Source organism: Triticum urartu, chromosome 2A (genome assembly GCF_056163025.1).
Source record: "Triticum urartu cultivar PI428250 chromosome 2A, HENAU_Tu73, whole genome shotgun sequence".
Taxonomy (NCBI): Eukaryota; Viridiplantae; Streptophyta; class Magnoliopsida; order Poales; family Poaceae; genus Triticum; species Triticum urartu.
Window position 1 is genome coordinate 289167623 of NC_141874.1, and position 24691 is coordinate 289192313.

Sequence of the window (24691 nt, forward strand, 5' to 3'; positions counted from 1 at the left end):
ATATAAGAGGAAAACTTTATTGATCAAGGTGGGGTTCTGTGATGCCTTTGTCTGGTCGTTGAACACAAACGAAGTACGCGAAGTTGCAGCTATGGCGAACTTTAATCTAAACAAAACCCAAAGTCTAAACGACGCCCTAAGGGCTGTATATATGGAGGAAGAGGGGCGAATTTCATGGCCCTTGAAGGAGGGGTCCGAAACCAACACTAACTCTTGTTTCCCACACATACGGACTCTAAAAATAGCCTATACTTAAGTATTTCGAGATTACATGGGCCTGGCCCAAAAATAAGGTGACGCAGCACCAAGAATAGCCTTTGGACGAAATTTATAAAGTGTTATCTTGTATATTTCATCCAAGGTTTCATGCACTCATTATGGTGGCTTCAAAGTCCTGGAAACAACACTTGTAACTCTGTTGTTGTTCCCCTTGCGCATGCCATCATCTCCATGCTTGAACTTGCTCCAAGGTTCATCTTTCTTGTCCAAGCTAGGCCCTTCATTTTTAAGCAAAACAAATGTATCCAATTTAGCCAGCATCATATTCTCATGAACATTAGAATCATTACCACGAAAAGAAAGTACCTGGTAACTCAATTGGTGTGTGTGAGCTCTAGTAATTGGTCCAGTATGTATAGCGGCAGGGGCTGTGGGTGTAACAATGGTATTGATGTCCTCGTCATGCTATCTCAACGACGCGGGTGGCGAGGGCGACCCGACGCTCAGCACGAGATCGACGACCGTCGGTCATGGGAGTGGTGGAGTGGTGGCGAGTCGACTGTAGGAAGAGAGGCTCCGACGCACCCCTACCTGGCGCGCCAAATATCAGATTTCGGGTTCTGCAGACCCTTGAGAGGTTCAAACTCTGGGGTGCGTGTGAAGAACTCAACCTCCCCAGTCTGCCTACTTGCTAATCCCTAGGCCTAGCTCGATGAACAAGAAGGAAGCAAGACACGGCAGTTCACCTAGTTTCGGGCACCTTGCGGTGTAAAACCCTACTCATGCTTTGTGGTGGATTGGCCTCGAGGGGCTGAGGATGAACTAGTACAGCGGAGAACAACCTCGGGAAGAGGAGTGTTCTTAGGCTCGAGTGAGTTGGTGGGGGAGAGGGTGATCTGAATGATCTGTCCCCGTCTATGCTGGTAGCTCGACCCTATTTATAGTGGTCTTTGTCCTCCTCCCAAATGTAAGGCGGGAAGGGGTCCCACAATGGCCAAATTCAAAGGGAGACAACTAGTACATGCTATCCTGGTAAAAGTAGTCTATGCCTGCCAAAGCCCCTACTCGTGATGCCGTGCTGTGCTCGGTGATGAGATCCGTCCTAGTGTCCTGGCGGTCTTCATCTTGTTGCACCAGAACGGAAACCTTTGGCTGACTGCTCAGGACTCCGCGTCTGCGCTTGCCTCCTTAGCACCAAAGAGGAAACTGGTACACTACGCCCGCTGGCGCCCGCCTAGCCTTGGTCATCATGGCTCATGTCATCCAAACTTTGCGAGGTGAGGCTTGCATAGAAATCTCCGCTCCTCGGGAGCTAGCCTGAGGTGGCCGCTCCTCGTGGAGGTCTTGGTGTCGTCCGCCTCGCGAGGATTGGCCCCTCGCGAGGGACTTGAGTTGTTGACGCTGAAGCTGGGCCATACCAGGCCGTTGATGAAGCCACGCAATGGGCCGCAAGCAGGCAAGTATGGGTACCCCCATTCCCAGAACACCGACAATTACCTCCCTGGGAACATCGGGGATATCAGATGGTTGCCAGGCAAACACATTGATATTCGCCCGCAGGATGGCAACGAGCACAATTACCTATTTGTCCTCAAGGGTGGCGCTGATAGTAAAGGTACCATCAACGCCAGCCAGCCCTGCCGGGTCCTTTTTCACATGTGATGCAGTAGCCTTGGATCTCTTTCTATTGGAACTCTCCGGCAAGTCATCAATAGGCGTAGCGCACTCCAAAGAGGCACGCTTCCCAAATTCCTTGTCAGTGTCCCTGCTATCATTCTTCTTCCCTTTGTTTTCCTTGGCGGGGACTGCTACTGCCGCGTCCTCTATCGTGACTGTGTCTCGGTATATCTTATCCAGACAAATGATCGCGTCTTTCTTGTCTGACGGGATGGAAATGACTCCTACCGGCCCTGGCATCTTCAAAGTGTTGTAGGCATAGTGGGATGTCGCAATGAATTCTACCAGAGCTGGTCCAAGGATCCCATTGTACGCCAGGGGGAGGTTGACCACATCAAACGCAACCTTCTCAGTCCGGTAGTTCAATTCTCCCCCAAATGTAACTCGCAACGTGAACTTTCCCTTAGGATGACTCCTACCGGGATTGACTCCTTGAAACATGCCCGTGACCTTTAGTTCTTCCTTTGCTATCTGAAGCTTGCTGATAACCTTTGGGGAAATGATTCAAACCGCCCCCACCGTCAACCAACATCTTTGTGACTTTGTGGTTGTGAATTATCGGTGAGACCAACAACGACAAACACCATGTTGTAAAAAATGATGGATGTAGTTGGTTTCCTCTCATCATTGCAACCTTCCTTATCTCGACCCTTGGCAGGTTTTCCTTGGTTCTGAAGAGCCTTGCTAGGGCGATTTGCTTCACCACCTCGGCCCTTCCTGCCAGTGCCATTCTGACCTTTTTCCTTGTAACACTTCTCATATTCAGCCCTCTACTTCTTGGCGAGCTGTTCAACTTGATGACACTCTTGGAGATCGTGGCCTTTGGTCCGATGAATCTTGCAATATGACCCATCGCCTTTCCCAGCCTTCTCGGCAGCCGCAGCCTCCCGACAGTCAGTGCACGTAGCAGCTTCCTTGCTGGGGGCTTCGGCTATAGCCTCCTTACCAGTACTAGGCATGCCCGATCCTTCGACGGTCATCACTACCTTATCCTTGCGCCTCTTGTCGTGCTTCTTGTTCTTCTTCTTCTAAGTGGTGGTATCGTCGTCATCCTCTGAGTCGATGTCGACACCATCTTCCTCTCCAGGGAGTTTCCTTCCCTCCTCCACCCGAGCGCATTTGTCCACCAACATGTAAAGCTCCTTCACAATCTTGGGCAACCGAACATTCATCTTGGAACGTATCCTACGGTTTCACACATTGGATTGGAAGGTAGCTATCACGACCGCCGGGTGGATATCTGGGATATTTCTGTGGACTCTGCTGAATCTCTGCAAATACTTTTGTAGAGTCTCTCCTTCTTTATGTTGGAGAAGATACAAGTCGCTGGGTCATCCTGGTTCTTGATAGCCGTCCGTGAAGGTGCTAATGAACTCATGGCACAGGTCAGCCCATGTCGAAATGGAGTTCTCCGGTAGGTGCATCAGCCAAGACCTCACATTAGACTTGACTGCCAAAGGGAAGTAGTTGGCGAACAACTTCTCATCTCTTCCCCCGGCATTGTGAACGGCGATGGTGTAGATGGTCAAGAACTCTGTCGGTTTCAGCCTCCCATCATACTTCTCGGGTATCTCTGGCTTGAACGTGCAAGCGGACAGCCATCGGACTTGCCGTAGCTCACGAGTAAAGGCAGGGCACCCAACCTCGAAAGGTAGGCACCCGCCATCCTTGAGCACGGGCTCGTCGATGTCGGGGCCATCGCACCCACTACTCCGGCGGTGGTCATCACGGCGTCGCTCGACGACAACGCGCGTGCCTTCCCTCTGCCTGACCTCTAGGGCTCGTCGTTGGCCTTGATGTGCTCGAGGGTCGGAAGAGGCCATCGAGACGTTGTCAGGTTCTTGATTTCGCATCTCCCGCGCTGATTGTCGTGGTGGGGACTGCACTGTGAGGGTGGCCCCTTACGTACGACCAGTAGCACAAGCCGCCATCATCGTCTGGGGAGGCCATGGCGGGCCAGCTCGCCGTGAGCCCCCAGCCTCGGTGAAGCCAATCAGACTTGCCATGGACTCTATAGCAGTGCTTGGCATTGGTGATGATGACGTAGACCACATCGTCGCCCGGCTTCTGATGGTGCCGGTGGCGACCGCGTCGCGCCCTCGGTATTGCGAACCACCCACTTGGATGGCATGGTGACGCGGTGGAGGCACTTGAGGGCCAGTGGCTCCATTGGGCACAGTGGCTGGGTCAACCCACTCCGGGCGAGGCACGCGCCCTATGGTCCCGCCCGGGGCGGGGCGGCTGGAGGGTGGCGATTCACCCCAGACCGGGTGCCACCACTGTAGTTGTGCCCATCGGCGAGGAGAAGGGGTACAGACGGAATAACCCCTTCGTTCATACCTCATGGAGCATGACTGCTGGGATGTTGCTGATGCTACTCTCCTCCGGTGCCTCCCGCTCCTACTTCGTCCGTCGGGGAGTTGGTGACAATGCCGCCTGCGCCGCCATGTCCCTCGTAGCACCCACATCCTCGTGCGCCTCCGCATTCCCCGCAGCATTGGCGGTCACGGGTGTTGGAGCCTTCGAGGGGGACGGGTGAGTTGCGGCACCAGACTTCTTCTTGCACGCCATAGTCGATGGAGCCGTCGATGATGAAAATGGCGATGAAGATGATTTGTTGCTCACACTTTCGGGTTTGCGCAAGTGACCCCCCTACCTGGCACGCCAAAGATGTCGCGGGAAACCACGGCCACCTATGGGACCAAGAGCCCCATTCTGGTTCGGCGAGGGGATAGCATGTTGCACAAAGAGCGGAGAAGCGTGGAACAACACGACAGAGATCACACGGGCAGCTTTTACCCAGGTTCGGGGGGGAGGCATAAAACCCTACTCCTGCTTTCGTGGATTGATGGTGGAAAAGATGGTGGTGAGCGCAGCATGTTTTCCCGGCAGGGTTGCCTCGGGGCGAGAACGTCTATGCGCGTACGAATGTGTGAGGGTCTGAATCAGCCAACCCTTTCTCCGTTTGCCATGGGCCTCCTTTTATAGGTCAAGGGGGCAGCACAGTGGCAAATCAGTCATTACACACTGATTCGATAGCAAACGGTGCTATCATACCTAACTCTGCAGGCTGATAGAGCACATTAAATGCGTCGCTCAATGTCACACCACAGCTTACCCGACAGACCCTGCCGGGCTGTTTTGCCAGCTTCGCGCCTGCTTGCTTGACACGTCTCAGGACGGGTGTCGCTTGGAGGTATCTTCTATACGAAGTGGCTACCATGTGGCAAATAGCAGCAACTTAGTCACTTTGGAGCTTGACACCACACTGATCGAAGACGTGCGTCGTGATGAGGTGGTGCGGTGGTGTGGTTTGCCTCCGTAAGCCCCGGCTGGCCTGCCAGGACAATCCGAAAGCTTGCTTCCAGGGGTAACCCCATCTTTGGCAGGCTCAACTGCCCCGCAAGGGAGGTTTTTCCCTTAGCGATATCTTGCTTTCCTAGCTAGTCTTGGTCCTCTTGATCTACACGTTAGTCCTTCAAAGAAATGATCCCTTGTGCTCCAACCTGATCTTGGTGATGTGATCTTGTTCATGTGCCTGTTGGCTTACCGCATGTGCACGAGTCAGGGAAAAACATACACCCTAGTTTGTGTTCCCCGACACAGTACGGCCGTTGGATGGACATCGTACGGTCACTGGAGCTAGAATCATTCATACTGACTAGGTTGACAAAGCCCTCCATTCGCGTCAACTTAGTAGGCCCACAAGTCAGCCTCCCACTATGGTGGATCCCAGCTAGCAGGGGGAGTATTCATTTTTTTGTGCGTAATAAGGAGGCACTTCCTTGCGTCCGAAGATATAGCTGGTGGGTCTAAGGTATCAGCAGGAGGAATGTCTTTTTCGCGAAACACAGAGGCCCTTCCGATGGGCCCCAGCTATCAGGTGGAGGAATCATTATTTTTCACATAACAAGGAGGCACTTCCTTGAGTGCGGCCATGGACACAACTGTCAGCCTCTCCATGTATAGTCCTCTTCTGGTGGATGTCGTTCATTGACCATGTTGACCATGCCACCAAGACCACCAGGGTGGTGGACGACGGCGAGGCCCCACATAGGAACGACCCGGCTAAGCCGCACTGTTTTCACATAATAAGCAGGCACTTGCTTGTGTGGGTCCCTACTATCACCGTCTCCACTTACATCCCTCTTCCGATGGATGTTGTTTGTTGACTATGTTGACCACACCGCATTGAGAGCACAAACGCGGTGGACGAGGGCGAGGCCTAGGAAGGGAACGACTCGGAGCCGGCGAAGCCACAGAAGCGGATGCCCACACTGAGGGAAGTATGAGGGGTGACTGGTCGGCTGCAGGGTGAGGCTGACGTCGCCCGGAAATAACAGGATGTGCGGGTGGGTAGAGGGATGGCCTGGCGGCACCACAGCCGGCCATGGGAGGAGGGAGCAAGCAGTCCCTCCAGCGCTGGTTTGGGCGGCTCAAGGAGGAAGATCAGAAATTGAAGAAGCACGACGGTCATTGGGCGGACATCTAATAGTCATCGCTTTGCGTTGACTAAGTTGACAAAGCCTTGCATACGTGTCAAAAAAATTTAGGACAGCATCATCGTCAACCTAGTAGGCCCAGAAGTCAGCTTCCAAATCTATGGAAAATAGTATACAGCCCATTTGCCATTATTTTCAATAATTTAAAGCCCATTTGCTAATTCTTAAGGATATTTTGAAGCCCATATTCTTTTTATTAGCATTAGTGACCATATTCTGGGCACTGCTAAAAAATTCAACGAAATTTTGCATATTTTGGTGGGGTCTGAACTCTTTTAAACATGAAATTTCAAGTCACGTTAAAAATAATTTTTAAAAAATTGTATCAAAATAAAATTCAAAAAAATCTCCGCAAAAAAATGAAACTTAAAATCTTGAAATCCAGAAAAAAAACGATATTTGTATGTAATTGCCGGTTGGCTTTGGTTTAAAAATATACAGCCCATTTCTTACGACTCATAGCCCATTTTCTGGGGAAGCCGAATACATCCCTACTCGTCTTGAAAGATTTGCAGCCCAGCAGGGCTGAGAAAAGCAAGTAGGCATCGGTTGGGTATTCTCCAAAAAAAGAACTAGGCTAGCCATTTTTAGAAACAAAAAAAGATATCAACAAGGCTCATCATGTGCTTAAATAAGAGCGTAAGCATGGGCTAGACGGGCCACAGCCCCCGCACAGCGCGTAGTTGAGGTCCATCTCAAAAACTAAAAAACAACTGGGTGAGCTGCTGGGTCCCTGGTGTTATCCACTCTTTGTGTAATTTTCTCGTTGATTGACTACATTGACAATGGTGTGGGACCTAGTTGTCAAACAATTAGGAGGAAGTAGTTTTTTGGCTTGTAATAACGAGGCACCTTCTTGCGTAATGCAATGACCTTGGTGGGTCCCTACTATCAGCCTCTCCACGTACAGTCATCTCCAGATGGTGGCGGGCACAGCGAGCAAACCAAGCAGAGAACGATGGTGAGGCCTCGGACGGGAATGAACAGGATCCGTAGAAGATGCGGTAGTGTAGTGGTAGGAGGAGGGGAGTACGAGGGCAACAACATGTAACTCGAGCTTACAAACAGTACAAAAAGCCCAAGGGTTAATTTTTCATCAAATTTAGACAAAACCTAGATTGAACATGGCAACAACATCTAATCCAACCATTGTTTTTCATAGTCACAAACAAATGGATCGGTCAGATCCATCAAATCAACATCCTGTGCTAAAAAATTATTGTAGATTGACTACAAGTTGTTGTAAATAGAAGCCGAGCACATTCAGAAGCCCATTTGTCCACCTGAAACTTCTTTTTTTTGCTGTTCGACATGTCCGTTCATGAGAAATTTATTGTTGAAAAACTTAAGCCCCATTGACAATAGTAACCTCGCATTCAACAGGAAGAATGTGACATAGCTTCTGTTTGCTTGGTTGGATGCATATCCTTCCATCGTTATTGTCCTCAAATGAATGTCATGAGAACCGAGAAAATCCGGGTGCTTATTATGCCACTGATTGGTTATATGTTTTTCTCCATGTGTTAGTGCCTAAGTAGACATGAAGGTTGAAAACAGTTAAGGTCTAAAAAAAGAGAATGTCGAAAGAGCGATAGCTGAATGGTTAATTCTAGTACAATATATGCGGGCTTTAAATGTGCATGAAATCATCACCTTTATATATAAATTCTCCAGACATCGAAAGCATCGCAGCAAGCCAATAGTAATGTTCATATCATAACTAAACATTCTGATATATAAGATCTTGGCAGAATCCAGCAGCATTGATAGGCTATCCACGGACGAACTCTTCATTGAGCATATCACATAATATTAGTACCCAAAGTGTACTCCAAGATGATATAAAACTTATGCGCACAAATGAAAAATGCAGCTTATGATTACAAATGTGTAGATGATAATATACGGTACCTGAATAAGTGAGGAGCCAAACACCAACTTGTTGTGATCATTAAATGGGTCATGAATTACACCCAAGGTCTCCAGTTTGGGCGTAGAGACGACAATTATTTGCGAAGGTTAATAACAATAATGAAGGAGCAACCTTTGAAGTGAAGGGGCATCTTCGATGATGAGCTGTTGTCCTTCAAAACAAATTCCAATGCTTTTAAGGTGAGGCGACTTTATTTGGAGGCAACTGATAGGGATTTCTCTTCCCAAAACAATTAGCAAGCTCTCCATGGCAAGGCAACTGGAGTGGATGATACTGTGTAATGAGGCCTTCGACAGATAAACCACCACAAGCGAAAGTTTTTTTAGAAGTGTGAGTCGAAGCATTAGTACCAGATTGTCTGGTAGATGGCATCGGGCGAAGGTGGTGGTGTGGAGAGAGGAGGAAGAACACAAGATGGACAATGGTGCTGTGGGTACAAATTCTTGGTGTTCGGTTCATGGTATGAAACTTTCGCGGTAATGGTAGAACTCAAACTGCTGGAGTTTTTTGAATTCAGGGGATGTCAACCAAGCGTCCACCATGCAGGGTATGGACAATAGGTAGCATGTCGGGATGCAGAGGCGTTGAGTGGGGCCATGGTGAGAGGAGACGATGGCTCTGAGGACATGAAATTAAGGAAGGATAGATATCTGACGACAGTCGAGATTGAGGGTCGCGGTGCGCCATAGAGGGCGCCCCCAAGTTGAGAGGACTTGTGTGCGGCAACAATCCTTGGTGGGGAGAAGTGAGATGATCTCCCCAAGGATGTCGTCCGCGAGATTTCTGATGAGGTCCATCGGAGATTCTACGGGTTCCTCAAATCCGGGTGGGGGGACTCACCGCTTCTCCCCGCGCTGCCGGATGCGGGAACTACAACCGGCGTCGCCGCTGGCGGGAGCCTCATCTTCATGGCGTTGGGGCCAGCCGACTCCATTTTCCTTGCGGGCGTCGCACCGAGCTCACGGGTTTGAGCAGAGTATCCAGATACGAGCCTAGTGGCAGTGCGAGTGGGGAAGAAGGAGGGATGGGGTTTTTAGTAGGAGTGGAAGAAGAGGAGCAGACGTTTTCTGTATGAGTGAGGAAGAAGGTGAGCGGGGGTTTTCTTTACGAGTGAGGAAGATGGGGATCGGGGGATTGGGGGCGATGGAGGCGAGAGAGTCCAGCGAGCTGCAGTATAAGTCGAAGCAAGGAGGAAGGAGGGTTTTTCTGGGATCGCCCCCTCTTCAAGAAATATGGGCTTTTCCTCGCAAAAAACTGAAACAAATGGGCAGATGGATAGGCTTTTGTATCAGCCCAGTCGGCTGCCCGTGCTTTGTACTGGAGGGCCTTAACACTAGAGGCAGCCTGTTATAGACACTCTCTAGCTTATTGCCCACTCGAAAGAAAGAAAAGAGACACCTCCAGGTTAATAATGGCTCCTCATCAGTAACATTTTTCAACTTGAAAAAAAGTTATAGCTCCTTTTCTATCCGGCTTGGCATCCACCAAATTAGAGGATGGTGTAATGCATGCAGACACTCACACTGGTCGCAGCGCGGCAAAATGAGGGGTCAAATAACATGCCCACAATATACATAGATTGCAAAGGTTGACACGCTAACATTCACACTAAACTAAGCTTCACAAGATATGGTATGCATACTACCTAACATTCACATGCACTTAAGTTTAGCATGTTTACGCATGTAAATGATTCACAAGACTATAACCAAGACAAAGCTGTGAGAAGGTGTAGAAATAAAGAAAAAATTATAGATGCTTCTCTGAGCAAAGGGCCTCCCTACGCACGCATGAATTTCCTGGGCATGCTTCTTTCTGCTCAATGTTGCGTGCACTTTGAGCATGTTGGCAACTCCACAGCTAGCTTGATGGCTCAGCTTGCAATTTATGCTGACACATTGCAGCAAACAGAGGAGGCAATAGATATCACTGAACATCAGACCATTTTGTGCAGTTCCACTAAAATCATCTTCATTGTCCTGAATGTGAAAAGATAGGAAAGCACTGTACTTAAATGGTGTCACAAAATAGTAGCAAATATCAGCAGCTCGGCATGACAAAACACGGTCATCTGGATCAAGGGGATACTGACCTACATGAGGAAGATTATGGATAATTTTATATGTGGTTAGTTCATTTCCACCTTGGGATCTCCTATGATGGCATGGAGGAAATTCTATGCAATCGATGAGCGCAATTCCTTCCGTGTGGCTATAGAAAATTTGTTCGACTAACCCCAATATCTTTTTTGTGCAGTTCCACTAAAATAATGCACCGCTGTCTGCACGACCCCTACTCACCGGCAAGGCCATCAATGGCTTGGTCTCTTTTATCTTGCGTTGACGGAGCGGCTGCAGTGCTTGTTTGCTCCTCCACACATGATAGGCTCATTCCACACTACAAACCGCAAGTCAAGGTACAAATAAGCTCATTTCATCTTGTGTTGGTCATTCTACCCAGTTAAGAATGTAGGAATATATGGAGCACCGTGAGGTCAGCTGATAGCAGTTTCCACTAAAATTAATGTTTGTGCTTTCGTTTGCACAAATAGACACCATATGGAGATAGGCTACCCTGTTTGCACAAATATGTAACATGGTTATTTAAGTAGTGTCATTTTTTGCAGTGTCATATGATTAACAGTAGCATCTCATATGTTATCAATGGCATTACAGTGACAGTATGAAAAAGTTCCATTAACTAAGAAGTGCCATCACATCAAATCAACACAATCACTAGATTAACGGGGGCTTACATTAACATGCATAACAATTGCATTATGACTATGTGATGACAGATTGGGAGTAGCACTTGATCAGTACATATGTGCATGGTTAACAGGAATGATCGTTCTAACAAAGGGTGATACGGAAAGGAGAAACACATCGTCGTGCCAACCATTGTGCAATTAAATTTTGTGCAGTGCAACGAAGATGCAGCTATGTTACCAGTGTCAGACGTTAGTTTAACGACCCAAAACACTCTTTATGAGAAATAAAGTAAGACAGAAGCATTTCATAAAACTATGGTGGCATTGATTCATTTTATCAATGGCAATAGATCGACAGCAGCATTACTTAACAGTGACATGACATTAATAGTGGCATTGTTTCATTTTACCTGTGATGTTAGATTAACAGCAACATTAAGGGCATAGGGACAGGGGAGGCACAAGCACATATTACATCCACCGAGGCATAAAGTGCTGAGGCAGAGGTGTTGCCGAGTGCGGCAAACATGCAAAGCATGTCTGGATTTGTGCATTTTATGTTCTCGTCAGTGACCTTTCCTATGTGACCACAAGAAATCTATACGTGCTCATTCTAGGTTGCATTGTCTACCCAACACGCCCTACTTTCTGTCCTTTTTCGACCAAGAGATCGGTCAGGCTAGCATCTTTATTTTCCTTTCCAACCAAGAGATCGGTTCGTTAGCCAGTATCTGCAGTACCTTTTTTCCTCTAATAGTAAATATTTAGGTGGTGTTCGAGTGTTGGACAAGCCGATGAAGCTAGCTACATGGAGAGCTTTGTAATGCTAGAAGAATATCCACATGCAGGATGCAGCGACATGGGGAGAAATACTAACTTGATGAAAACAGGGATGCGGTGACATGGGGAGTTGGGCCATTAGAAAAAGGCTAGTTCTAAAAAAAGTTATACCTCCGGTCGGCGGGATGTGGCGAGGCAGGCGGCAGGATCTGCCAACTCGACGGCGGGGACCAAGTGTGAGGAGGACCTCCCATGCCGGCGCCAGGTCAAAGAAGGCGGCATGCGTCGGCTTCCTCCCTCGCCACCAGCGACCACCAGTGGAAGGTATCCGGCCGGATCTGTGTCAACCGGAGAGAAGAGAGAGAAAGAGACAAAGAGAGTGGACACCACGGTCTTGTTTAAATCTAGAGAGGGTGAGAGAGTGAGAAGAAGAGAACAACCCTAGCAAGCAAGTCCCGAAGTGGACTAGTGGAGTACTAATTGCTTTTCCCTCCGTAGCGATCATTTTAAATTGAATACGTGCACATCCATATTTTTTTATTTAACGTACCAGTAAAAAGAAACTCGATCAATAACTACGCTACCGCATTCAGGTCGCACTTGGTATGGCTGACATTTGGTCCCAGACCCCACGTTAAGTGGATGACTAGATGTCTCAAATTGTCATGTTACCTACCTTTTTGTGTGCAAATGCGCTCCACCGTGAGTCTACCCGGTCGTGTGCGTGAGGGGAGAGTGAAGTCCGATTTATACAAACCTTTAGGTTGTAGAGCTAGTCGGAAACAAACCCTCACCTTTAAATCATTGAAGTTTGTACCCTGTCCTCTGTAATCCCAGTCATTTTTAACCTTAAGGGCATGTGCGGTTCAAGGGGTTTTAACGGGGATTAACAAGGATTGTGGGGGATTAAATCAAGTACAAGCCAAATTCCACACCATTCCTCTCCAAACCCCTTGGGAGGAGATTGAACCGAACAAGGCCTAAGACTAACCATAGTGGGAGTAACTTAATTCCATACGGTATCATAATATGATACTCAACCCTCTCTTTCTTCATTTAATTCTACACCACCTCATCAAATTTGCATGGTTGGCATGCATGATACTACTTATGATACTCCCATTACAACCAGCCTGGTGGAATTAATATACCTAATATAAATTGTCGCCGCCTGATCTTTTTGTCCTCCTCCAGCATCCAGCTAAAGAAGAATTGTGCAAGACACCAGCTGTATTTGCATGTGTCACCTCGGTGGTGGCCTTCATGGGATACAATCGGCAGCGGCTTCCTGTGTTCTACTTCTCCTCGATGATGGCGGCGGGCGAAGACATGTTGGCCGTCATCTCGTCGACATCCTCATAGCCATGTCACCTCGTCGACATCCACGATGGCTTCTTTCTCTGCCTGCATAGCTCGGCTACGCGCATGTCGATGGCAGATGGCGCAGTCGCAGACACTGGAGGCGTTGTACGATGTAGCAGCAACGATGGCAGTGACAATGCCCGTGCCGCCGTGCTCCCCGACAAGCTGGCGTGGAGCAAGTCGGCACTCTTCCTCGAGTTGTATTGGAGGGGCCAGCTGCAGAACCACGCATTGGCTTAGTGCGTCTACTGCCTCGAACGGGCTAGGCGAGGTAGGTGGAGTAGCGAGCTGCCTCGCTCGTAACTGCTAGGCTCAGCGGGCCACTCAGACGGCTTTTATGCCAGAGAATTGCTCTTCCTGCTCATGGGATGCCGCCGAAGGAGTGGAGAAAATGGTGGAAGGAGGAGCTTGGCTGGCGTCCTGCTCCTGAACGGACATGTCTAGTCGGAGTGGGTTTCTCGCATTCCACGCGGGTTTAAATGTAGGTTTTTTAATACAGCGAGGAGGTGGGTACAGCTGGGAGTGCAGCGGGCGGCGCCCTCAGCCGGCGCGCCGCTCCAAATGGCAGACGTACTGAGAGGTCATGACCGCCCTGACCCCCTTGATCGTGGACCTTGATGGTGTACCTCACCTTGTGTCCAGATCTGAGATGCCACGTGTACCAGATGAATGACTCCAAGTTTGACCACCGTGATGCCAGGTGTGAGCCAAGGAACACTATTGGAGACAACCCCCTCATAATTTTCCTACATTGGTCATTTGATTCATAGGACAGAATGATATAGGATTTTTTTCATATGAAATCATGTGTTAATTGGCAATCTAACGTCCAATCCTACTTTCTTTTCACTTCCTTTGTTTTCCCTATATCAAACACTCTGGGTTTTTTAGGGGAACATTGTGTTAATGCTATGGGATTCAAGTGGACATGCCACTCCAATCCTTTAATTTTCCTATTCCTGCATTTTATGTTCCTACGAAGAGAGTACTTGCTCTAAATGGTGTGCCGCTGCAAGAGCCTCCTATATTAATTAACCATGCTTTAAAAAGGTGGACCAGCTTTGGCTATAGTATATTGTACTAGGTTAGTAGGTGACCTTGCACTTGGCTCTTCGCCTCATCTGGAAGTCGAACAATAATGATGGTACTACAGTAGTACTTCTGGCAATCTGACACCAAATGAACTCGTGCACATCCACCGCTTGTAAGCAAAAGTTTCTCCTCGTCTTGCGAGCCACCGCGCACGCATTGGCGAGGGAGAAGGCATAGTAAGCAAGATTCTCATCATTCTGTGAGTTGACGGGACACATCAAAGTTATTTAGTACTCTCTCCAAAAAGGTCCGAACATGTCCATGGCTACCACCCCGTGCTCCATCATTGAGTACGTCCAATATTCACATGCCATCAAGGAGAAAAAATATTGCGTAATAGGTGCCATCAAATTGCATGACTCACTTACGCACTGCTTATCTAATTATATCTATTTTCTTGTGTGACATGTGCAGCTTGATGCTAGATGTCCCGCATGTTGGCAAAAGGATGAACAAAGCTCATGTCAAAAAAAGAGTGGAAGAACATAGATTCCCAACGATTGAGAAGGAACAAGGAACCTCGCGGCGGAGCATCTGCACTCATAATATTTTATATTATTCAGTGATATAAAATAAACCAAATCTCTCCACATTCCTATACCATTCTATAGTGTGAGAATAACTTTGAATGTTACCTTCATGGGACACCTAGTTATAGTATATCTAGCAGCACGTATTGCTTCTCGCTCCTCGTCCTTATAGTCTACCGACTGTACCTTATATACACTTGCTCTTTGAGCAAAGGCCTCCCTATGAACGCATTAATTTCCTGGGCATGCTTCTTTCTACTCAATGTTGCGTGCACTTTGAACATGTTGACAACTTCACTGCTAGCTTGCTGGCTCATCTTGCCATTGACTCTAACACATTACAACACTCCTGCAACACCTAGGGAGGCAGTTAAACTGAACAAGTCTAACTTGTTTCTAGTGGGTACATTGACGTGGCATCGAAAGGGTGTGATAGCTGACTGGCAAAATAATTGACTACCACGTTGGCATACATGAGCATGGGGCCCACTTGTCAGCGTGCTGCATGGAGGAAGGAACGCAAGATAAAATGGAGCGCGGAAGGGTGTGAATCGATTCGCTCATGTGTGATGACCACAGGAGCAAGGGGAAATATGTGGTTCTACCAAGGTTTAGATGATACCATGATACAGACTCTTGGGAGTCGTTGGATCTCAGATCGAACGGCTACTAGAATCTCTTGAACATTTTGCAAAAAAATCATTCAACAGTATCAAAACTACGCGCAGGTAAAATAGCTTCTCTGATGCGATTGGATCTCAGATCCAACGATCCAAAATCATGTATCATGGTAGCATGTGAAGTTTGGTAGCACCTGAAACTCTCTAACTGGAGCAATCCACTCAGATTCTACTACGTTAAAAAATTCATGCAAACACGGCCGGTTATACTATGAGTAGGTGATCGTGCGCTTGGCTCTTGGCCTCTTGTGGAAGTCGAACAGTGATGATGGTACTACAGTACAAATACTTCTAGCAATCTGACACCGAATGAACTATAGCACGTCCACTACTTGTAGTAAGCATGCTATCATAAAGAAAAAGCTTCTCCTCGTCCTGCGAGCCACCACGCGCGCGTGAGCGAAGGAGAGGTCGTACTAGTAGTAAGCAAATCTTCTCCTCGTTTGCGAGTTGACGGGACACATCAAAGTGCATTAGTCTCCAAAAAGGGCTGACCATGTCCATGGCTACCAACCCATGCTCTGTCATTCAGTACATGCACGATTCACGTTCCATTGAGAAAATAACGTTCCGTACGTGCCATCGAATAGAATAACTTAATTTATAAAAAACACCCACCGCGTCATGATCTAAATTTGATTCATCCTTGTGCGGTTCCCATGAACAACTACTACACTCGCCAAATTATCAGGTGAGCTGCCTCTTTGTACAGAAATGAGCTCAAGTGTACCCACGCGTGAGTATTAGGGAAAGAGGCAAAGAGTACCTGCGTCGGTGCCTTCACCTCTTCTCTTCATGCTTGTATTCCTTTTTCGGGTGATTCGTGCACATACTCCACCTAGACTCTAGACCGTTGGTGAGTCTCTCCTACTATACTTAACTCCATTTTCTTGCATGACACATGTACATGGATGCTGGATGTCCCACGTGTCGGCAAAACTTAGACGAACGCTTTCCGACGACCGTGAAGGAGCAAGAAACCTCGCGGTGGAGCATCTGGACTCTTTAATACTTTTATTGAACAGTATAAAATCTACCCAATCTTCTCCATGGTAGATCGGAAGAGTCCGAAACACGGCAGCCCAGTGTAGTTACACCATACATGGCCAACCCACGCTATCACCATATTTCTTGGCCTCCGAGCGACACCTAGCTCTAGTAATCCACTAGCCCGTACTGCTTCTCACTTATCGTCTCTCTCAAAGTGAGGCGGGCTAGCGATTTTGCCATCTATTGAGGTCGGTTAACTCATCACTCGCTCCCACATGTTAGTGACATGCCAAGAGCATTCTAAAAAAATATTGTACTATATTGTTATGCCAATAAGAGGTAGCACTTCGACCGACGGACCAAACGAGAGAGGCGTGTCGTGCCGTGAGTGGGTCCAGTTTCTCATTTTGAAGTTGTTTGGTGTATTAGTACAGTAACACTTGGTTTTGCACCTTCATAGAATGATGAAAATCCCCGCTAAAAAGACGCTTTGCTTTCTGCTAATCGTGTCAACCATTCTTTTTTTACTATAAACGGTAGGGTAAAAACCCACTACAACTTATATTAATTATAAAAGACAGAAACAAAGAAATTGTCTGATAGGCATGCGATGAGGCCAAGGAGAAAAAGAAAATCTAAAAATAACTAAAAAAAACTAAGAAGCACAGCAAGAAAAAAAAAGAAACTAAAAAAGAGCTAAAAAACTAAGAATGTACAACTAAAGCTACAATTACAACAAGGCCTCCAACCAAACAGTGAATTGCAATTCATATTTCTTCTTTATCCTATATTTGAGTAGTTTGAGCTCCTCCATGAAGATGAATTTCCAGCCTTGAAATCAGGGTGTGATATTCTTAAAGATTTTGTTGTTTCTGGATATCCATATAGCCCATGATCCCAAGATGATGATCTCCATGTAAATAGGGTAGTTGAGCTTGTCCTTGAGGTCTTGATACGTTCCTAATATAGATAGATTACGAGTTCTGGTAGGACAAATATGATCCCAACATCTAATAGCAAAGGAACACCCCCAAAATAGATGATGTAATGTTTCTTCTTGCTAGCAATCCCTCACTGCACAGTTATAAACTTCCAATTCAAAGCTTTTCCTTCTTAATAGATTCCTTGTGTTTACTCTATCGTGTAGTAGCATCCAGAAGAATACTTTGTGCTTGGGTTGACAAGAGCTTTTCGAAATCCAGTTGAAATGTGGTGGAGTTTGTTTGTGACCAATCAGAACATTATATGCTTCAATGGAGGAATAAAATTCATTTCCCATATGTAACTCCATGTATCCATTGCATCCAAGTATTCAGATTTCCTTAAAGAGATGAAGATGTCTTCCATTTCTAAGAACTCCTCATATGCTTGTGTTGTTAGTGGCAGGTGACAGAGATCCTGAAGATATTCAGTATTGATGACATGTTGAACATTTGTGTGTGGATTTCTGACAAAGGAATAAAGATGATCGAATTTGTGCTTGAGAACAAATTGATGCCACATGTCATCCCATAACAAAGCACTGCACCATCACCCACATTGCACCTGGCAATAGCTTTAAAATGATTAATTATGGCCAAGTTTGATTTCCACCAGAAGGAACCCACTTTTTGATCTCGTGGAAGTTGTCCATTGTTGTAATAAGTTTCTCAAATGAGCTTCACCCAAGGAATATCATGTCTATTGCAGAATTTGTGAAGGTTTTTCATGAGTAGAGTTTTGTTTTGTGTATATATATATATATCCATGACTCCCAAGCCATCCTGGTTTTTGGGTCTGCAAACTATATGATAGGCCATGAGAGCTGGTCTGCGATCCTCCATGTCAGGGCTCCTGCATAGGCAATGTCTCAAATACTTAATGATCTTCTTTTCGATAGTAATAGGGATGTCCAAACAACACATGAAGAAAAACGATAGGGATGCCAGCACATATTTGACTAACAGCAACTTCCCTACCTGAGTTATAAAAGTAGAGATACCAGCTAGTCTCTTAGCATTCTATTGACTAGAGGCAAACACTGCTCCACAGTTGGTTTATAAATCCCCCAGAGGAAGGCCTAGATAAGTAAAAGGAAATTGTCCTGTGGCACACTGTAGTGTGTTCGTGAAAATGATTACTCTGTCTTCTGCAATATTTATGGGCACCATGATTGATTTCCCATAATTTACCTTTAATCGAGTAGCTGATGCAAAGGTGTTAAGTAGAGCTTTGGGGCATATTTGCTGTATAGCATTTGCTTGCATAAGAACCAGTGTATCATATGCATATTGCACTATTGGGAAGTCTGGGCAAGAGTTAACTTGAAGTGGTGGAGTAATAAGATTCCTTCTCATGGCTTTGTTCCAAATTGATTGAAGTAGATTAGCAGCCAGAACAAAAATTAAAGGGGACAGAGGGTCACCCTGTCTGACTCCTCTTCTATAGTAGTATTTTTTTTCCCAGGAACTCCATTCACCATCACATAGTTGAAGAAGCAGATGTGAAAATTAATTGCATCCATAAAATCCACTTCTCTCTGAATCCCTTTGCTCTGAGAATGTCAATAATAGCTTGGTGCTCAATAGTGTCAAATGCCTTTTCAAAATCTAGTTTGATTACTAGCATTTCTTCCTTTGATTTGTGACACTGATGAATATATTCATAAGCCCAACCAAGACAATCTTGAATCACTCTGATCTTTAGAAATCCATATTGATTAATGTGCACCATCTTGAGAATCACTTTTTGCAGTCTATTAGCCAGCAGCTTTGTAATAATTTCGAGCACTCCATTTAGCAGTGAGATTGTTCTAAAATCATTAGGAGATACTAACACTTCCTTTTTTGGTATCAGAGTGATAAATGAAGTGTTTATACTCTCAAGGTTTACATTACCAGCATGAAAGGCCATAATAAGATCAGAAATGTCCTATTTGATCATATTCCAACGGGCTTTAAGAAACTAATTATTAAATCCATCAGGACCTGGTGAATTTTCTATGGGTAAGTTCTTGGCCACCTCATCAATTTCCTCCTGTGAAAAAGGTTTCTCAAGATCTTTAAAGAGTTGAGGATCCACTGTGTGCTCATACAAGTCATTTAAGTCAAAGTGCATGGTATGGCCATTTTATTGTCCTAATCTTTTCTTAAAAGCCTCCCATAGAATTGCTGCTTTACCTTCATGATCAGTAGTTTCCACTTGGTCATCATTCAGAAGCATGGCAATTTTGTGATGTATGTGATTCATTGAGGCTTTTGTATGGAAGAATTTTGTGTTTTCACCTCCAAACTTAACACCCTTGATTTTACCTCTCTGCTTCCAGTAAATCTTCTGATTGCTGAGAACTGTCAATAAGAATTCTTTCAAAATAGTTCTACAATTTCTCTCAAAAATGGTGAGATCCATGTATTCCTCCAACATGTCCCACATTAAAATACATTCATTCAAGTCCTCAATCTGATTTTTAAGACATGACAAGCTCTTTGCCCATAGTTTTAGGGATCTTCTCAAATTTTGGAACTTAGCATTAATTTTCTTGGCAGGTTCAGTAAAACTCACATGAATATTCCAGGCTACTTGGACAATATCTTTGAAGGAGTTGTGCTTTAACCAATAGTTCTCAAATCTGAAAACCTTTGACTTAGGAATGCTTGTGCCAACTTTGATTATACATGGGAGATGATCTGAGATGGGTTCTGCTAATGGAAGAGTAGTGGTGTTAGGGTAGCTTGTCATCCAAGATGCAGAAGTGGAAAACCAATCCAATTTTTCAAGGAGTGGGATGTCTTGCATGTTGCTCCAACTAAATTGTCTACCTCTGATGAGGAGTTCAATTAGCCCCAAGTTGCCAATAGCTTCATTGAATAGTAACATTTGATTAACACCCCCATCAGGTATGTTTCTATCCTCAGGTGATCTAATGAAATTAAAATCCCCCATGACTATCCAATCCACCTCATCAGGCATTTGAATATTACTGAACCAGTCTATGAATTCCAATTTTCTTCATGGTTGCAAGGCCATAAATGTTTGTGAGAATACAGGACTTAAGTGTGGAGTTGCAAGTGAACTACGGAGTTAAAGAGAATTTATTCTGAAAGAGAATTTCACCAGTAAAAAGAGCTCCATTCCAAGCAGTTATAATACCTCCCGAAGCCCCAATGGAAGGCAAGAATTCAAATTTGTTGAATCTATGTGGGCAAAAGTTGTTGGCATAAGCAACTAAATTTTCTCTCTTTGTTTCCTGAATGCACAAAATACCGGTAGCACTTTCCTCAACTTTTTGTCTAATAGCCAACCATTTCTCCGGGGCATTCAAACCCCTTACATTCCAGTTTAAAATATTCCAAGACTTGTTTCTATTCATGATAAACCAGATGAAATTTTATTTGATATACCAGGAACCATCACTGGCATAAAACCCAAGCTGAGATTTTCTTGCAAAACTATTGCATTTAAGTCTAGTGATCACTGTGTTGTCATGCAAGCTGTTACAATTGAAGTGATGGAGACTCAGCATCAATATCATAAGATGTGACATAGTATTGCCAAAAGTAACCAGAGTAGTACCAATATCAGCATACAAGCACCAGTTCCAGGCTTCAGTCTTAGGGAAAAAAGACCATCATACAAAAGATGCCACATTGTCTCATAATCAGACATGTTACATGTTCTGAAATAAATGACCATAGCACACACATTGGATCCACCATCCAAACTAGACATATGCATTATTACTACCATGTGACTGCTACTAAGTTGTGAGCTCATTATTACACAATCTTGGAAGGATTTGCAGCTCTTGTGGCCTTGGAAACCTTGGCCACATCCTCCTTTCCCTTCTTCATGGGCCTTTTGGACAACTTCTCTTGAAATTCTTCCTCAGACACCTTGCAGAAAGCTTTTGTAAAAAAATTGACCACTTTATAATGAACAATTGGTGGCATTGCATTACAAGGAAGGCAAGATTTAGCATCACAAGACTTTCTTCTATAGCCATTATTATATTTCTTTATTCTATCACTTCTTCTTGCATCAGTTTCCACCAGAGGCTCTTTGTCCCCTCTTTTCTTTGAGACAGCTTCCCCTAGAGGCAGAGCTATCACCTTATTAGGAGACACTTGTCTTAATGGACTTCCAACTCCACTAGAGGAGTGGGCAGCAGAGCTAATGCCCTCATTCTCTTTGCCTAGGCCCTGCATTATCTCCTTAAAGCTTGGAGCCTATGTAGTAGCACATCCATCAGGGATATGAAACAAAATAGTTTCTTCAGATTCACAATTAGCAGTAAGCATTTTCCACAACTCAGATTTTAGTAGATGCATTCTCTAGCCAACTTATCAAGAGTCAATAGCAGGTGAATTATGAAGTTAAACCAACTTACTGGAATCTCAATTTTGAAAGTGTTAACTTCACCCTGTGTTGCTAGAGGAAAATTCAGAATCTGTAGGTCTAGACCTTCTTCAGAAATTAAATGGGCACCATCAATAACATCCAAAGTATGAGATTCAACAATTTTTGGAAGATCTAACAAGTTAGTAGAGCTTGGGAAAGATATACCTGCAATACCTTTCTTATGCATACTAGATGAAGTGCCAACCTTAGGAACTGGAACATCCTCTTTACCCTTAATTGTTGCCCTGTCTACCAAAACCTAATTTGCTCCTGGCTCTTTGGGTGGTACCATTGTATCAGTCACCATAGGAATAAAAGTGTTGTGTATAAAAGCATTACCACTGCCAACGCCTATCTCTGCTGGTGACATTGTAGGTTCAGAGGCTCCAGCATTGCCAAAGCTATCCAAAACTCGCACCATAGTTTCTGGGACATGAGGAGAGGCAGGATTGTTAGCTTCTTCTATAGCCAAAGGAATTTCCATTTCCCCCTGGTGTTGTAAAGCTTCTAAATTGTTATCTGCTAACTGAACATCATCCTCTTCCTCATCTTCTTGGTAGGCTAGAAGAATATTTCACAGTCCCATGCCCATAGGATGTACTGGACCTACCTGGTTGACCTCCTCACTAGCAGTGTGAGCATTGGACCAAATTCCATCTGATAGAGACATTATTGTTGTAATACTGCTGTTAGGAGCATCATCATCTTGGAGAATTGGCAGTTTTGCTTGCGTCAACCATTCTTGTTTTGTGCATTAAATTGTTAAGTGTCATAACTAAGATATAATTAACCAATGCATGTAAAACATTCTTGTTTAGTACTGTAGTACTCCACACGCATGCATGCATTGCGATTAGTACAGCTCCCTTCATCCATACGTATATGTAGTGCCTAATGTATTCCTTGAGGTTGCCTTTCACTATTGATAAGATTTTATATAAGTTGAAAATTATATCATTCGAAGATCCGTTCACATATGAATTTGAGGTTATGCTTTGAGCAACTTGCATGTCCTATACTCCTCCTGTTTGGATACTCTAACTTAGCTAGAGGTTAGACTAACTTACGACTAACCCTAAACTAACTCTAGCCAAAGAGTTGTTTGGACGACAGGGTTAGATTGACAATAAATGCACTTGATGGAGAGAGAAAAGTGATTTTTGAGTGGGCCCCATGAGAACTAGATCCAATTAGCACCACTTGGCTAGCGGGATAGAGAGAGAAGGGTGATTTTTCAGTGGGCCCCATGAGAACTAGCTCCAATTAGCACCTCTTGCGTGGGATAGTTTTTTGGGTGGGTTAGATAGAACTAGCTCAAACTAACCTTCATGTTTGGATTCATGTTTCCTCTTGCCTCAAGATTGTCTCATTACAATATTCCATCAAATACAAATGAAACTACCATGGCTGCTAATGCATCTCAATGGTTCGCAGATCAGCGCGGATATTCACATCACAACTGAAGGCAAAGTTATGAGAAGGTGTACAAATAAATAAAATATATAATTGATTGACGATGTTCGTATGCATTTTCCTGGGCACAATGTTCATTGGTTGGCAGCTAGATTCACGCAGCTCTATAGCCAAGAAAGAGGCATATGGAGGACATCACAATCCGATCATTTTGTGCAGTTCCACTAAAATATAGTTGATCATCCCTGTTTGCAAAGATATTTGGTCAATGTGATTACAATAATAGTGGAACTAGATGATGAAACATAACACACACAAATAGAAGCCGGTCACCTCTACGATCTATCTTTAGGACTAACTACTTGTTGGCGAAGATTAGGCACGGAGTTGGATGAGGAGGATAGCAAGACCAATCTCCATTTCTGCAGTCCCACAGAAATATAAAAACATTGCCCGTGTGACATTTTGGCAGAACTGCACAAAACACTCTTAAGAAAAAAGTGATTTGTGCAGTTCACCAAAAGGTCGCAATACCAACGAGGTGAAATGGATAGCCCTGTTTGCAAACAGAGGTAGAAATGAAACAATTACTACCCAATAACAGGAGTTAAAGACACATACGCCGACAAAAATAACCATATTCCATTTGGAACACTTATTATGATGGAGTTATGCCCCATGGAACTGTTTTGTGTGGCTCCTTTTTGTGGAGGGATATAGTTAAACTTAATGAAGCTTTCAGATTACACTGTGAGGTAACTGTTAACATGGGGGACTGTGTTCTCTTCTGGTTTGATGCTTGGATTTTTTGGGCTCATATATTCCTTTCAGGGAGAGGTTTCCCAGGCTATTCTCTTTTGCCGTTGATGACAAGGTCTCTGTAAGAGACGTTCTCAACACTCTTGATATGTCTAAGATCTTTCATCTGCCTTTATCGCCAGAAGCAATGGAGGAAATGATCACAGTGCAGAATGGCCTGCTTGATATGAATATCGATGATAGTATCAATGATTCTTGGTCATGGATCCCTGGAAAAGGAAAATTCTCTGCCAAAAGCTACTATGCAACGATGCATCCCCATCTTCCTACTGATATGTCGGCCAAGTGGATTTGGGAGAGTATATCAACAGTGAAGATCAATGTTTTTGCATGGTTAATGCTTAATGATAGGCTCAACACCCGAGATATGTTGGTTACGAGGCACTGGAGATCATCTCAGGAGAACAACACTTGCCCCCTTTGTCATGCTCAAGCCCTTGAAGACAGAGATCATCTTTTCTTTACCTGTCAATTCGGCTCAAGAGTCTGGAATTTTTTGCAAATTCAATGGCTTGCTGGTCTGTCTCCTTCAAAGTGCCTAATTGCTGCCAGGAAGAGCTTTGGCCAGCCTTTCTTCAAAGAGGTTGTTTATCTTGCTACTTGGAATG

The 24691-nt window shown here is 45.1% G+C and overlaps 1 protein-coding gene across 1 annotated transcript; it reads right to left on the bottom strand.

The window, feature by feature from the left end:
• Positions 1-21229: 21229 nt before the first annotated feature.
• On the bottom strand, positions 21230-22521 carry LOC147984851 (uncharacterized). Its single transcript, XM_087541289.1, has 5 exons — positions 22462-22521; positions 22191-22341; positions 22026-22100; positions 21841-21914; positions 21230-21679 (listed from the first exon to the last, which is right to left on the bottom strand). Exons 1-5 carry the CDS (start codon positions 22519-22521, stop codon positions 21230-21232), a joined length of 810 nt encoding a protein of 269 aa, XP_087397415.1.
• Positions 22522-24691: the final 2170 nt, after the last annotated feature.

Bases quoted from the DNA above. Each gene is read 5' to 3' on its own strand.
- LOC147984851 (XM_087541289.1), bottom strand. From the start codon at position 22,521: ATGTCTCTATCAGATGGAATTTGGTCCAATGCTCACACTGCTAGTGAG. The intron at 22,101-22,190 runs GTAATGCTTTTA...AGGTTTTGGTAG, and splicing joins AGAGATAGGCGTTGGCAGTG to ACAGGGCAACAATTAAGGGT. The intron at 21,915-22,025 runs GTATTGCAGGTA...TTTCTGAAGAAG, and splicing joins ATCTAGTATGCATAAGAAAG to GTCTAGACCTACAGATTCTG.